The sequence below is a fragment of the Oncorhynchus nerka genome, linkage group LG10 (genome assembly GCF_034236695.1).
Source record: "Oncorhynchus nerka isolate Pitt River linkage group LG10, Oner_Uvic_2.0, whole genome shotgun sequence".
In the NCBI taxonomy this organism is placed as follows: domain Eukaryota; kingdom Metazoa; phylum Chordata; class Actinopteri; order Salmoniformes; family Salmonidae; genus Oncorhynchus; species Oncorhynchus nerka.
This window is the reverse complement of record NC_088405.1, coordinates 33,829,897-33,846,923: the sequence shown is the minus strand read 5'-3', so window position 1 is coordinate 33,846,923 and position 17,027 is coordinate 33,829,897. Positions and strand designations below refer to the sequence as shown.

General features: G+C 46.4%; 1 protein-coding gene across 1 annotated transcript; it reads right to left on the bottom strand.

The window, feature by feature from the left end:
• Positions 1-342: 342 nt before the first annotated feature.
• Positions 343-15,310, bottom strand: synpo2la (synaptopodin 2-like a). The gene is given in 5 exon segments (XM_029669617.2): positions 343-3,415; positions 3,418-5,178; positions 12,462-13,204; positions 13,584-13,735; positions 14,868-15,310. Coding segments are annotated over 5 exon segments (3,726 nt in total). The 5' UTR covers positions 14,970-15,310; the 3' UTR covers positions 343-2,447.
• Between the last annotated feature and the right edge of the window lie 1,717 nt (positions 15,311-17,027).

Sequence of the window (17,027 nt, the reverse complement as noted above, 5' to 3'; positions counted from 1 at the left end):
CCGTACCCATGGAGTGATGCTGAATGTAAAAAACGGCTCAACTTACCCCGTACCCATGGAGTGATGCTGAATGTAAAAAACGGCTCAACTTACCCCGTACCCATGGAGTGATGCTGAATGTAAAAAATGGCTCAACTTACCCCACTCTCTCCTAATTGAATTAGAGAAATATTTGTTAATTTTAGGGAATCAATGGCATTGTCGTTGCATGTAGCCTATTATTCCTGCTCAGAGACTGGTTTTCTGTAGCACAGAAATATTGTGTATCTGAGCATTTCAGTGTTACTCAGTGCTTTTTAATGACAGGGGGCAGTGTGGAATCAGAGGATTCAGACAATTGGATAAATGTTTAAGTATTTTTATTCCTCTAAAATGAACACATCTCTTAGTCAGTAAAAAGCTTATACTGCTCTCCTTTATTGCAGCTTCATTAACAGACATTTTCACACTCACTCTTTGATATAGATGTATCCAGGATAAATGCATTTGAGTTTTTTTGTATTTTTACACACCGAGACCACTATGCACAACATATCACATACTTTAAAACCCATAATGACATAAATACAGATAGCCTAAGTTAGGCTCAATTAGATTAATAAATTAGAAAAACAACAAAAAAGAACAATGATTTACCAGTGTCAGAAAGGCAAGTCATGAACCCTGTCAGTGAATGGGGGTCGTATCCATATCCAAAAGCCTGTATATATTTACAGTTAATTACCATCAGCTGTTTTCATTGTTAGAAGAACATGAACGGTTCTGGTTTCGTTCTTAATCGGGTTCATTATGTGTTCATCTCTGCCATTTTATACACTACCTGATCACCTCCATGTCTCAGAGAGGCACCGGTGGAGTCTGTTACTTTCTCTCTCTACCCTCCTCCCTTACTAGGCCTCAGAACCAGGCTTTCCTGGTCACTCTCGTCTACTTTCCAAAGGCTGTGGGAAATCCTTGACAAATACCCAAACTGAAGTTTCTCTCTCATGGTACACCGTGTCGTATCTCCCCTCCTCTAAATTAGAGGCTAACATGCCAGTGAGGACCTTGACTTGGTTCATAACCGACACCCCTCTAAATCATTGGGCAGGGACCGTATGTCCCCGCTTCTTCAATATCCACAGCCCATCTCATGTCTTTAACATTTCTGTTGCCGGTGCCTCCCTGTTTTTCTATGCGACAAATCAGATTCAGTCACAACAAATGAACATCTGTCATCAGTGTGATTTGTTTTAATACAACGTGAGTGGTGACATGGACACCAGACATTCAGAAAGGGCACACTAGTCTGGGAAGGGCTGGGTTGCTGTGCTCATCCAATTCGCTTGACTGTCTAATCAGCTCCGCAAATAGGCAGTGACTGGTTAGAAAAACACCTGTTAACTACAAACCCCGCCAAATCAGATAGCATTTCTCACTGACCCCTGGGAGCCAGGGATCTGGTGCCACCAACACAAACACCTCCTCTGATCTTCCGAGGTGGGCTTCAGCAGACTGGAAGGGAGCCCCAGCCCTAGATCCATTAAACATTTGACCTAGCCATTGCCCAATGAAAAAGGAGCAATGACATCTGTTGGAGAGCCCAGATTTCATGAGAGAAGCATGTCAGGGGTTTCTTCTGAGTGAAGCATCATCGTGCTTGGCACTCGTCTGAGTGGCGCTCACTTGGCGCTCACATTGAATCAGCTCGGACCCCCCTGTGTTCACCACTCTCTGTTAGCCTCACCTCTCCCTCCTCTGTCCTCTCATCAGAGACAGGGAAGACTCAGGGCCTCAGCGATCCTCCTGTGGTAATTTTTAGTGAACGGTCGGTTGCTATGCAAAATGATATCCACCATTTCATTTCAGAAATCCTACATGTCAACATTTCAAGTTTCAAAGAATAATTCAGTACAGGCTCTCTCACTCCCATGGCGATTTAAACAGTATTTAGATGACTGTGTAGAAAGATAAGCCCTACAAAAACCTCCTCCAGGACAGGCGTACAGTGGATATACTACTGTGTACTTTGTGACATGACTGGGCCAAATGAGTTGAAAGACAGACCAGACCAAACGCAGGTTAGCAACAGTATGTGTGACAGGCAAGCTCATCTACGACTGCAATCACATGGACCATGATTTGAAGTTGATCATAGCACTTTGTGACGTTGACAGCAAAGGACCTCTATTGCACAAACAAAAAGGTGGGAAATAATAATAATAATAATCAAATGAATGGAAACACATTTCTGAGTTTCACCAATTAAAACATTCGTTTAGTGAGGGTTTCAAATCCTGCCAATGAAAGAGACTTCATACATTTGTGAAAAAGTATTTGTTGGGCTCTGAACAAACTCATTGATCAGTTTTTGACCACTTTAATACTCTGTTGTTTTGCAGATATATATATCTTTTTTTATAGGGCTGGGATGTGTCCAGTTCTCAGACAGGGTCTCCCACTCCCATTTACATGGCACCTGGTCTCCACACACGCGGCTGGACACCCACCTTGGTGGCGATGAAGCGGGGTTTGGGTGCCTGCATGGCATTTGCCCTGAAAGGAGGGGGGAGGTTAGCAAGGAAACTCAGATCAGGGGCACTCTGAAACTGCTTAGTACCCTGGAGCCCACTGTAAGACACCCCAGGATAGGGTGATGGGTGGGGGATGGGGTTGGGGTTGGGGACAGGGGTGGCATTGATTCTGGGCAGCCCGGGCAGGCCCCCTGAATAGGTAGGAGCAAGGGCGGGATGTGGGGCAGAGACCGGGGCTGGGGAAAAGACTGGGGCAGGGGGTGGGGAGAGAGGAGCAGGGGTTGGGGAGATCATGTCGGAGCGGGTCAGGCGCTCTCCCAGCGTTGTGGCTGAACGAGGAGCGATCACGGTGGGGGCCAAACACCGGGATGACATCGGCGTGGGTGTTGAGAAGCGTTTGATCTCGTACACACGGGCCGCCTTGACTGGGATCTGTCTGGGAGGAGTCATGGTGCTGCCCACCATGGTAGTATACCCTCCCTGCTGCTGCCTCTGGTCCTGGTATGAGGGCATCGCCGACAGGTTGGCAACACTACCCCCGAACATAGCTGAGTTGAGCTGGTAAGGCTGCCTTCTCATGAAATCCAGAGCTTTGATTCCCTCCCTATGAGAGGCTATCCCCCGTCTGCTTCCCCAGCCCCCCCTGTCAGACCTGCCTGTATCTCTCTGTGGCCCCACAGGGCAGGAGGGGGCTAGCAATGGGTTGTAACCAATGGGCGGGGGGGCACGGATGTTGGGGGATAACTTCCACTGTGAGTTGATATTGGGGTTGGGGGCATACTGGGACTCGGCCCCTGGGTGGGTGACCTCCTGCTGGTAGGCGGTCTCTAGTGGGGTGTCTACCACAAACCGGTCCATGCGGCTCTGCCTGCGGGCAAACAGCTGAGCCCCCTTCCCTCCGCCTGGGGAATCTGAGGGGCCTCGTGGATGACCCTGGGTTTGGGGGCCACCGGTGGAGGCATCCTGCCCCGGCCGGCTTCAGCAGCCTGGTCTTCCTCTGTGTCAAAGCCCATCATACTCCCTGAATTGCTTCCGTAGTGGGGCCTGTCATCCAGGTTCTGCACCATGTTCAGCAGGTCAGGGTTGGGAGAGTTCTTCTTCTCATCAGGGACTCGGAACATGGGCCTCCTGCCGCTGCGCCGACGAGCCTCCTGGAGGTAACCGGTACGACCACCAGGGAGAGGTGGGACATTGGACATGGGGGATCTGGGTGCAGCTGCAGGAGCTGTGGAGGGTGGGAGTGGGACAACTGAGACTGAAGCTTGGGGCATGTGGGCAAAAGAAACTTGAGGTTGGGGTATGGGGTCAAATGACACTGGAGCTGGGGATGATTGGGCCACCGAGACCGAGGCTTGGGGTATGGGAGCACCTGAGAATGGCGATGGGGGTGGAATTGAGGGTACGTTGGCAAATGATACTGGGGGAGGTGGTACGGAGGCAAACGAGACTGGAGGTGGGGGTATGGGGCCACCTGAGAATTGTGCTGGGGGTGGAGGTATGGCTGTGAAGGAAGCCTGTGGAACAGAGAGCATGGGTGGTTCTGCCAGGCTCTCCACAGAGAAGGCAGGACGGGGATGAGTGGCCGGTGCTGACGATGGGGTGGAGAACGGTCCTCCGGACACAGAGGACGGGGGTGAGAAGAAGGAAGGACAGCCACTTGCAGGCAGCTCTGATGTGGTGGAGAAGGGAGGTCCTACAATAGACACAGAGGTTGCTGGGCGCTGGGCCCTTTTGGTGATGACGGGGCGGAACAGAACAGGAGCGGTGGCGGCTCGGTTAGTCACAAACCCTGGGTTGAAGGGTCGGGCGGTTCTGTTGACCACAGAGCTGGAGGAGAGTTCTGGCAGTGGTGTTTGGGGCGGAGGTATGGTTGAGATGGACACTTGGCCGGTGATTGGTTTGGGTGCCACAGTCGGGGGTGACATTAGCACACTAGCTGTGCTCACTGCAGAGTAGGCTACATCTCCGTTAGCCATACTGTAGGCAGTAGGAGCAGCTGGGGCTGGTGCCATAGCCCTCTCTGCCACAGACGGAGTCTCCTCCTGGAAGGCTACAGGGGGCGGTGGTGCCACAGGTTGCTGAGGTTGGTACATCTGTGGTTGTGTCTCTGGCTGGGGCTCGCTCTGTGCATATGGCTGAGGCTGCTCCTGGATCTGTGGTTGGTTCGGTGGTTGGGTCTTTATCTGAGGCTGGGGCGGCACCTGAGGCTGGGTGGCAGCCACCTTCTTGGCGTGCTCGGCCGCCCTCTTCCTTTGCTGCTCAAACAGCTGGGCGCCCTTCCCAGAGATGTCACTCAGGCCGGGACTGGGGGCATCTTCTGTCCCATCCCCTCGCTCTCCCCCCGCGGTCGCCCTCTTCTCCAGTGCATCCAAGTAGTCACTGTCCCAGGTGGTGTCGGGGGCGGCTGAGAAGCCATCCTCATCAAACTCCGACTCGCTTCCTGGGAAAAGACCATCTTCCTCCTGGGAATCTTGCTGCATGTCCTCGTCCACGCTGCCGAAGCTGGTCAGCGTGTACTTCTTGGAGCGCTGCCGCCTCTTCTTGAACATCAGCACGCCCTTGGAGTGGGGGTTGGGAGCGTCTGTCAGAAGGGAGGCGATGGAGCGGCACTTGGTTCTGGCCTCTTTCACCTGTTTGTCTTGAACCGTGTCACCCCGGTTCAGTTCTGTAGGAGTCAAAACATGTTTTAGTGTGGGTACGTCTGTAAATACACCTGTACTGTTTCCATAACATCTCGGTTGTGGTCAATTCCATTTGAATTAGGTCAAATGAAACTTATTTTCAATTCTTGAATAGGAGTTACAATTCACCTGAACAACTGCACCTAACATAATATACACAAAAAGATCACAGGATAGTATTTTACAAGTTCTTAGTCCATGTAAAGTGACACAGGGTGGTCATAATTTCTACAAGCTATTTAAAATATGATGAAGAAACATGACTGTTATTAATGCATTGCCAAAAGTAAAGGAGGATATATTTTTTTACCAGTGTTGAATGACCAGATATAACCTTTAAATTGAGAACTCATCATGACATCAAGTTCTAAAAACCGGCAACAGCTAACTTCCTACAATTCTACACATTTTGCTATGGGGCAGAGAGAAAAAATTGCCGTTTTATAGCTAATCTCATGCTATTCTACACATTTTGCCATGGATTATGACGTGCTCATATGCTATCTGGGGGGGGGCAACCTCCAGGGGAAGGGGTTGTGTGGTACTCCAGTGACAAGCATCCATCTTCTAGCATGCTACCAGAGCACATCCGAAAAAATGCCTGGCAAGCCACAGGATTTTTACATTTACCAAGGTGAAGTTCCCAGCTATTGACTTAATAGCATAGATTTGAAGAAAAGTCCCATCTTGTAGGCAAACTTCAAGCAGACGCTGTACATTTGCACAAACTTATTATAGTTTTAGACAGATATGATCCCAATGTGCCCAACTATGTAAGGAGTTGTTATTTAAATTGTCATTGGCAGTGTCCCTGAAGAGGACATGTGAACCTCTAATTAGGGACACTCAGGGATTTATGGCATTTTATTTATTTAAACTTCTTAAAACAGCAACCTCCTGAAATAGCCTCCCTCTCTGGGAGTTTATTACTGTGACAGGTGGACAGGTTGTAAGTCTTTGGTATATACACTACAGTTCAAAAGTTTGGGGTCATGTAGAAATGTCCTTGTTTTTGAAAGGAAAGCACATTTCTTGTCCATTAAAATAGCATCAAATTGATCACAAATACAGTGTAGACATTGTTAATGTTGTAAATGACTATTGTAGCTGGAAACGACAGATTTTTAATGGAATATCTACATAGGCGCACAGAGGCCCATTATCATCAACCATCACTCCAGTGTTCCAATGGCACGTTGTGCTAATTCAAGTTTATCATTTGAAAAGGCTAATTGAGCATTAGAAAACCCTTTGCAATTATGTTAGTACAGCTGAAAACTGTTGTTCTGATTAAAGAAGCAATAAAACTGTTCTTCTTTAGACTATATCATCCTAACTAACTCGGCCTCCAAATAGACCTCTGCGATTTTCAACCAAGATCTCAGCAATCACCGGGGCAGCAGGGTAGCCTAGTGGTTAGAGCGTTGGACTAGTAACCGGAAGGTTACAAGTTCAAACCCCCGAGCTGACAAGGTACAAATCTGTCGTTCTGCCCCTGAACAGGCAGTTAACCCACTGTTCCTAGGCCGTCATTGAAAATAAGAATTTGTTCTTAACTGACTTGCCTAGTTAAATAAAGGTAAAAATATTTTTTTTTTGCCTGCATCCGTATCTCAGTTCACTGGTCACGATGGCAACACCCACCTGTAGCATACGCTCCAGCAGGTGTATCTCACTGATCATCCCTAAAGCCAAAACCTCATTTGGCCGCCTTTCCTTCCAGTTCTCTGCGACTGGAACGAATTGCAAAAAACTCTGAAGTTGGAGACTTTTATCTCCCTCACCAACTTTAAACATCTGCTATCTGAGCAGCTAACCGATCGCTGCAGCTGTACATAGTCCATCGGTATATAGCCCACCCAATTTACCTACCTCATCCCCATACTGTTTTTATTTATTTACTTTTCTGCTCTTTTGCACACCAGTATCTCTACCTGGACATCTGATCATTTATCACTCCAGTGTTAATCTGCTAAATTGTAATTATTCGCTACTATGGCCTATTTATTGCCTACCTCATGCCTTTTGTACACAATGTTTATAGATTATTTTTTTTCTACTATGTTATTGACTTGTTTATTGTTTATTGTTTACTCCATGTGTAACTCTGTGTTGTTGTCTGTTCACACTGCTATGCTTTATCTTGGCCAGGTCGCAGTTGCAAATGAGAACTTGTTCTCAACTAGCCTACCTGGTTAAATAAAGGTGAAATAAAAAATTAATTTAAAAAAATCCATAATGGGTCTGCGGTTAAACGACCACCCCTCCTCACTGTCAAATGCTCCCTAAAACACTTCAGCGAACAGGCCTTTCGACCTGGCCGGGGTATCCTGGAATGACATTGACCTCATCCCGTCAGTAGAGGATGCCTGGTTATTCTTTAAAAGTGCCTTCCTCACCATCGAAAATAAGCATGCCCCATTCAGAAAATGTAGAACTAGAAATAGATATAGCCCTTGGTTCACTCCAGACCTGTCTGCCCTTGACCAGCACAAAAACATCCTGTGGCGTTCTGCATTAGCATCGAATAGCCCCCGTGTTATGCAACTTTTAGGGAAGTTCGGAACCAATATACACAGGCAGTTAGGAAAGCTAAAGCTATCTTTTTCAAACAGAAATTTGCATCCTGTAGTACAAACTCAAAAAAGTTCTGGGACACTGTAAAGTCCATGGAGAATAAGAGCACCTCCTCCCAGCTGCCCACTGCACTGAGGCTAGGAAACACTGTCACTACCAATAAATCCACAATTATTGAGAATTTCAATAAGCATTTGTCTACGGCTGGCCATGCTTTCCACCTGGCTACCCCTACCCCGGTCAACAGCCCTGCGCTCCCCACAGCAACTTGCCCAAACCTCCCCCACTTCTCCTTCACCCAAATCCAGATAGCTGATGTTCGGAAAGAGCTGCAAAATATAGACCCCTACAAATCAACCGGGCTAGACAATCTGGACCCTCTCTTTCTAAAATTATCTGCCAAAATTATTGCAACCCCTATTACGAGCCTGTTCAACCTCTCTTTCGTATCGTCTGAGATTCCCATAGATTGGAAAGCTGCCGTGGTCATCCCCCTCTTCAAACACTCTAGACCCAAACTGCTACAGACCTATATGTTTTCTACCCTGCCTTTCTAAGGTCTTTGAAAGCCAAGTTAACAAATAGATTACCGACCATTTCAAATCTCACCATAACTTCTCCGCTATGCAATCTGGTTTCAGAGCTGGTCATGGGTGCACCTCAGACACGCTCAAGGTCCTAAACGATATCATAACCGCCATCAATAAGAGACATTACTGTGCTGCCGTATTCATCGACCTGGCTAAGGCTTTCAACTCTGTCAATCACAACATTCTTATTGGCAGACTCAACAGCCTTGGCTTCTCAAATGATTGCCTCGCTTGGTACACCAACTACTTCTTCGATAGAGGTCAGTATGACAAATCGGAGGGCCTGTTGTCCGGATCTCTGGCAGTCTCTATGGGAGTGCCACAGGGTTCAATTCTCGGGCCGACTCTCTTCTCTGTATACATCAATGATGTCGCTCTTGCTGCTGGTGATTCTTTGATCCACCTCTACGCAGACAACACCATTCTGTATACCTCTGACCCTTCGTTGGACACTGTTAACTAACCTCCAGAGGAGCTTCAATGCCATACAACTCTCCTTCCGTGGCCTCCAACTGCTCTTACATGCAAGTAAAACTAAATGCATGCTCTTCACCCGATCGCTGCCCACACTTACCCGCCCGTCCAGCATCACTACTCTGGACGGTTCTGACTTAGAATACGTGGACACCTACAAATACTTAGGTGTCTGGTTAGACTGTAAACTCTCCTTCTAGACTCACATTAAACATTTCCAATCCCAAATTAAATCTAGAATCTGCTTCCTATTTCGCAACTAAGCATCCTTCACCACCCGTAGCACGCGCTCCAGCAGGTATATCTCACTGGTCACCCCCAAAGCCAATTCTTCCTTTGACTGCCTCTCCTTCCAGTTCTCTGCTGCCAATGACTGGAACGACCTGCAAAAATCTCTGAAGCTGGAGACTCTTACCTCCCTCACAGATCAGAGCAGCTCACAGATCACTGCACCTGTACATAGCTTATCTGTAAATAGCCCATCCAATCTACCTCATCCCCATACTGTATTTATTTATTTACTTATCTTGCTCCTTTGCACCCCAGTATCTCAACTTGCACATTCATCTTCTGCACATCCTATCATTCCAGTGTTTAATTGCTATATTGTAATTACTTTGTCACCATGGCCTATTTATTGCCTTATCTCTCTTAACCTACCTCATTTGCACATGCTGAATATAGATTTTTCTACTGTATTATTGATTGTATTTTTGTTTTTTTCCATGTGTAACTCTGTGTTGTTGTATGTGTCGAACTGCTTTGCTTTATCTTGGCCAGGTCGCAGTTGCAAATGAGAACTTGTTCTCAACTAGCCTACCTGGTTAAATAAAGTTTAAATAAAATAAAAATGACAGCTTTGCACAATCTTGGCATTCTCTCAACCAGCTTCATGAGGGAGTCACCTGGAATGCATTTCAATTAACAGGTGTGCCAAGTTAAACGTTAATTTGTGGAATTTCTTTCCTTCTGAATGTGTTTGAACCAATCAGTTGTGTTGTGACAAGTTAGGGTTGGTATACAGACGATAGCCCTATTTGGTAAAATACCAAGTCCATATTATGGCAAGAACAGCTCAAGTAAGCAAAGAGAAATAGCAGGTAATCATTACTTTAAGACATGAAGCATGGAGGAGGAGGTGTGATGGTGCTTGGCTAGTGACACTGTCTTTGATTTATTTAGAATTCAAGGCACACTTAACCAGCATGGCTACCACAGTATTATGCAACGATACGCCATCCCATCTGGTTTGCACTGTTATTTTCTAGTTTGATGTCTTCCCTGTTATTTTACAATGTAGAAAATAGTACAAACAAAGAAAAACCCTTGAATGAGTAGGTATGTCCAAACTTTTGACTGGTACTGTATATATTTTGGCTGTTAGCCCAGGTCACTGGTCCAATCATCAGCTGCCTGTTAGCTCTGACAGATTGATCACAGCAGAGGGCACTCCGCCTTACTATTATTAACTATTGGTGTATTGGTGTCTAAACCATCCGACCAAGGACAGCACGTGTGTATTTTGTCTATTGATATGTGTATGAATGGAATGGTATCATCTGTTGTTTACTCTAGATACAGTTTTAAATGTGTCTTATTTATACCTGTAAATAGTTATTGTATGTTTTTCTTCAGTGCGTCCTTGTTTTTGTTGCAGTCTTAGCAAGATGTAGCAAGACATGAACGTGAGAGGGGAATATAGTGGAAGAGAAGGACAGAGTGATATATAAAGGTGGTCAAAGAGGGAAAGTGAGAGGGGGGGAGCTACTGCTACTTGATATCAGATAGCAGCTGCTTGGAGATGCCTTTCCCAGTTCATACATGCAGTGCTCGGGTTAGCGGACCACTGAACTAGGGGACAAATATAGCCCCTGTTCTACGTAGAAGGGACTGCCTCTGTCCTCTTAAAGGGGCCCTTTTCAGACTAATGCTATCTCACGAGGAATACTCTGCCTTTACCCGAGAGGACACCTATGAGAATAAACATTGATTTGATTTGAGAAGCTACTTAAACCATCTCATTATCACAATGACAATTTTTTAAATATGATTTACACTGAACAAAAATGTAAACGCAACATGTAACAATTTCGAAGATTTTACTGAGTTACAGCTCATATAAGAAAATCAATTCATTAGGCCCTAATATATGGATTTCACGTGACTGGGAATACAGAAATGCAATTGTTGGTCACAGATACCTAAAAAAAAGGTAGGAGCATGGATCAGAAAAACAGTCCGTATCTGCTGTGACCAACATTTTCCTCATGCAGCGCAACACATCCCCTACACATTGAATAGATCAGGCTGTTGATTGTGGCCTGTGGAATGTTGTCTCACTCCTCTTCAATGGCTGTTCGAAGTTGCTGGATATTGGCAGGAACTGGAACATGCTGTGGTACACGTTGAGCCAGAGCATCCCAAACAGGCTCAATGGGTGACATGTCTGGTGAGTATGCAGACCATGGAAGAACTGGGACATTTTCAGCTTCCAGGAATTGTGTACAGATCCTTGCGACATGGTGCTGTGTATTATCACGCTGAAACATGAGGTGATGGCAGCGGATGAATGTCACGACAGTGGTCTTCAGGATCTCGTCATGGTATCTCTGTGCTTTCAAATTGCCATTGATAAAATGTCATTGTGTTCATTGTCCCTAGCTTGTGCCTGCCCATACCATAACTCCACGGCCACCATGGGGCACTCTGTTCACAACATTGACATCAGCAAACAGCTCGCCCCCACACGACACCATACACGCAGTCCGCCATCTGCCCGGTACAGTTGAAACCCAGGATTCATCCGTGAAAAGCACACTTCTCCAGCGTGCCACTGGCCAGCGAAGGTGAGCATTTGTCCACTGAAGTCGGTTTTTCGACACCGAACTGCAGTCAGGTCAAGACCCTGGTGAGGACCAAGAGCAAGCAGATGAGCTTCCCTGAGATGGTTTCTGACAGTTTGTGTAGAAATTCTTCAGCTGTGCAAAACCACAGTTTCATCAGCTGTCCGGGTGGCTGGTCTCAGATGATCCAGCAGGTGAAGAAGATGGATGTGGAGGTCCTGGACTGACATGGTTAAAACATGGTGTGTGATTGTGATGTACTGCTAAATTCTCTAAAATGGCGTTGGAGTGGGCTTATGGTAGAGAAATGAACATTCAATTGTTTGGCAACAGCTGTGGTGGATATTCCTACAGTCAGCATACCAATTGCACGCTCCCTCAAAACTTGAGACATCACAAAACTGCACATTTTAGAGTGGCCTTTTATTGTCCCCAGCACAAGGTGCAGCTCTGTAATGAGGAAGCGCTGCTTCCATATATGCCACACCTGTCAGGTGGATGGTTTATCTTTGCGAAGGATAATTACTCACTAACAGGGATGTAAACAATTTTGTGCACACCATTTGAGAGAAATAAGCTTTTTGCATGTATTGAACATTTCTGGGATCTTTTATTTCAGCTAATGAAACATGGGACCAACACTTTACATGTTGCGTTTATATTTTTGTTCAGTATAAATAACTCACAACATGCAATGCCAGCCTCAACTAGCCATTACATGACTAATTATTTGTATAGTAACACATCTCACATCACCCTATAGGGTATGATTAGGATACTCACTGGCTTGCTTGGCCTTGTCCATGTAGGTGACACTGAGCTCCTCATCCAGAGGGGTGTCTATGGGCCCCACCATGGGCACCAGCTGCCTGCGGGAGCTCAGCTGCATGGCCCCCTTGGCCCTCTCGGGGGAAACCAGTGGGACCACATTGGAGGGCTCCTGGAAGCCACTGTCCTCCTCCGCCACTCCGTCCCTTCCTGGGCCCTGGTCCTCAACAGAGGAGATGATGGAGGAGGTCTCTGTGGAGGTCTGGGAGGACCACATCCCTGGAGGGGGCTGGTAAATCACCTCCTTGCGGGCCACCCCCGGCAAGCCTTCCCCCGCTCCTCGGCCATCCATTAGCCCGTGGTCCTGGAGCCCTGGGTAGAGCTGGCCATCTGGGGCGCTGTCATAGCCGCTAAACTCTGAGGTCTCGCCTCCCTCCTGGGAGGCTCTGCCAGAGGCTTTGCCGGGTAAGTTGCTGGGACTTCTGCGCTTCTGCCTCCTCTGCCTCTCGTGGGCTGCCACATCTGCGTCGCTGTCTGTCTCCCCGTAGTAGGCCTCACTGCCTGGGGGCGAGGTGAGGCCGCTGCGCCCCATGGGGGACAGGACAGAGGACCTGCCATGGGGGACCTCCCTGACAGCTGCTATGTGGTGGGGTCTGGAGGAGGGGGACATGGCACGCAGGGCGGCTCGGTACTCTTTGTCAATGCGAGGGGACGGGGCGCGGGTCAACAGCACCACAGACTGGAAGCCTGCCGGTGCCCTGTGGGAGCATATTAACAATTGTTGGGCATACTGCTCTGGCTTATGCTATTTGCATAAGATGGAGTGGCAGGTAGCCTGGTGGTTAGAGCGTTGTGCCAGTAACTGAAAGGTTGCTGGATCGAATCCCCAAGCTGACAAGGTAAAAATCTGTTGTTCTGCCCCTGAACAAGGCAGTTTACCCACGGTTCCCTGGCAGGCTGTCATTGTAAATAAGAATTTGTTCTTAACTGACTTGCCTAGTTAAATAAAGATTCAATTAATAAAATAATGATGGAGTAGCACTTAATGCTAATATAACAGGTAAAACAATGTGTTAACATCAGGACTTTTATGCATAAAAGTGTATACATCAATGGTGATTGTAATTACTCTCTGACCTCTTGACCCGGATGTGTAATATTCCTGGGGAGCTGTCGATTATGGTCATGGCCTGGGAGTGGGACAGACTTCCACATGGCTGCTCGTTGATGGACACCAGCTCATCGCCTTCCCGCAGTCCTGCCCTGCACGCTTTACTGCGCTTACGCACCTACACCAGCAGAGAGAGACAAAATATCACCCACAATAAACAATATAAGATTGGTTTGCCAACAGTACCCAATGCCATACTCTATATCTCTCTCTCTCACTCTCTTTAACGAGCTCTCTCTCTCTATCTATTATCTCTCTGTCATCTCTCCTTCATTCTGAAAAGTGATATTGGATAGAGAACATGACAAAGCAGCTCTTGATCTCTTGTCTTGGTGACTTGCCCTGACAGCTTGGACGTGCTGCAGACATTTCCCACAAGCTGTGGCTGAAGTGAAGCCCTCTTACCCACTTCAGCAGCGAAATGCCAGCCAGCTCCTCTCCTCCCCCATGCACTCTCCCACTATTTGTGCCCTATGGGTTGACCCCATAGTTGTGCTAATGCAACCTATGAGATTTTAAGAGAATGTACATGTTGAAGCTACATGATCTGTAAGGATCTCTTACTCTGGTAGAAACTTTACACATCAAGAGTTACACTGAGGTGTGTGAGGATGTACTAAAATCCCCTATACAGAAAAGGACAAGAGAAATACTTTGGTAATGGGGAAATGCAATGGGGGAATGCATAGGCAGTTGGATATGTAAGGTGTGAAACTGATATCCTGTATGTGTCTATGACAGCTTTGCTGAACTGGATATCCTCTTATGAAGAGGTGTAGCAACTGACTGAGAAACCTGACTGAGAACCAGCCATTCAGAAACGAGAGAGATCCAATGAGGAAACATGATTGTCCGACATCTGTGCAATCACATAACAAATGCTTTAAGAACCAGTATTTCGTGTGTATGTTTTTTCTCATGTCATTCCACATAGCATGAAATGATGTCTGCCTTGCTACATGCACTCCAAACAGGAGAAGTTTAAAGTTCTACAGCTCTATCAATCCCTCCAATGTCTCCCATTCTAGAACAGACACATGACTCATGCTCAGGCTTCTCGGCCCCCTGCCCATGATTGCAGCCGATATTTTATCTGAACCATGTTCACAACCCTTTATCACCCACTAATTCCAGACCCAATATATTATAGAATGCACTGTCATAGACACTTATCATTCAGAATGTCCCTCTTACCATATCCCCTGTCCCTTGAAACAGTTTTACCATCCTACCTTTCACTGAAGCCATACCTTGGCCACCTGAAGTGGTTTCTGGTGCTCCGCGCCCCCCTGGAGACGAAAGCCCCATGGTGCTCCACCAGACAAGGTGATTATAACCTCTTCTGCCACCATTATTGTGTGATACGTTCTCCTTTTTTGTTTTTCTGTCCGTTTGTCTGTCTTTTTGTCTTTCTGGGGGGCCCTCAGTGCGTTTACTCCATAGTTATCAGGGCCCCCTCAGAGAGCTCTGTCCGCTCTCCTTCAGCTATAATGTCTTGGAGTTGACTTCTCTCAACCCACTACTCTGGCACCTGGGCACGCACACATACACACACTCTTTCAATGACACACACACATGCCCACCCACACCCTAAGTATGGGCACTGCTGATAGGGTTGCAGGCTGGGGGAGCTGAAATAGAGAGAGAGTGGGGAAGAGAGAGAGAGAGAGAGAGGAGAGAGCGATAGAGAGAGGGGGAGACAGAAAGAGGGGAGAGAGAGAGACAGAAAGAGAGAGAGAGAGAGAGAGAGAGAGAGAGAGAAGAAAGGTGGGGAGAGAGTGAGAGAGAAAGAGAGAAAGAGAGGGGGGATAGAGAGAGAGGGGGAGAGAGAGCAAGCAAGAGAGAGAGGGAGGTAGGTGGAAAAGAAGAGGAGGTGGTTAGAGACCTGTGTCTGCTTACACAGTGGAATGCTGGCTTGAGTGATTGAGAGGAGGGTCTAATTGCACACTTGTCCTGTCACTCAGACAGCGAAGTTGTCAAGGGGTTGTTGATAGCCACTCCAAAAATAAGCCCCTACCTCCAGTGTTGTCCATGCACCTCTAAACCTGTGTAAGACTAGAATCTGGAGAATCTAAATTATTTATATCTATGTTCCCAAATGGTGGGTGGGGATCCACTTTGTAGTGGGTCATGGCTGATTCCTTTGAGGTTGTGGCTTCATTAATCAGTCAATCACATTTGATTATAACACTTTTTGCAAAATCATTAGTCGCAAGATATTTGTGGTTAGGTCCTGGGTAGAAACTGTCATCCGTTCGGGGTCCATATTAGGACATCCTCAGTTTCAGGATGACTTTTTGGATCACAAACCACTGACAATACAAGACTTTGTTTGTGACACTTTCCCTGGGGGACAGATGGCAACAAGTGGACATACACTACCGTTCAAAAGTTTGGGGTCACATGGAAATATCCTTGTTTTTGAAAGGAAAGTACTTTTTTTGTCCATTAAAATAACGTCAAATTGATCAGAAATACAGTGTAGACATTGTTAATGTTGTAAATGACTGTTGTAGCTGGAAACGGCAGAGTTTTTATGGATTATTTACGTAGGTGTACAGAGGCCCATTATCAGCAACCACCACTCCTGTGTTCCAATGGCACGTTGTGTTAGCTAATCCAAGTATCATTTTAATAGGCCAGCATCCTGGAGTCGCCTCTTCACTGTTGATGTTGAGACCGGTGCGGGTACTATTTAATAAAGCTACCAGTTGAGGACTTGGAGGCATCTTTTTCTCAAACTAGACACTCTAATGTACTTGTCCTCTTGCTCAGTTGTGCACCGGGGCCTCCCACTCCTCTTTCTATTCTGGTTAAAGCCAGTTTGCACTGTTCTGTGAAGGGAGAATTACACAGCGTTGTACAAGATCTTCAGTTTCTTGGCAATTTCTCACATGGAATAGCCTTAATTTCGCAAAACAACGTTAGACTGCTGAGTTTCAGAAGAAAGGTATTTGTTTCTGGCCATTTTGAGACTGTAATCGAACCCACAAAGGCCAGTTGTATTGCTTCTTCAATCAGATCAACAGTTGTGCTGTTCTAACAAAATTGCAAAAGGCTTTTCTAATGATCAATTAGCCTTTTAAAATGATAAACTTGGATTAGCTAACCCAACGTGCCATTGGAACACAGGAGTGATGGTTGCTGATAATGGGCCTCTGTACGCTTATGTAGATATTCCATTAAAAATCTGTCGTTTCCAGCTACAATAGTCATTTACAACATTAACAATGTCTACACTGTATTTCTGATCAATTTAAAGTTTTAATGGAGAAAAGATGTGCTTTTCTTTCAAAAACAAGGACATTTCTATGTGACCCCAAACTTTTGAACGGTAGTGTATATTACATTGTACATGATGAAGGAGCCACTTTGGATTGAATCCACAATCTTTTACCTTAATGTTCTGG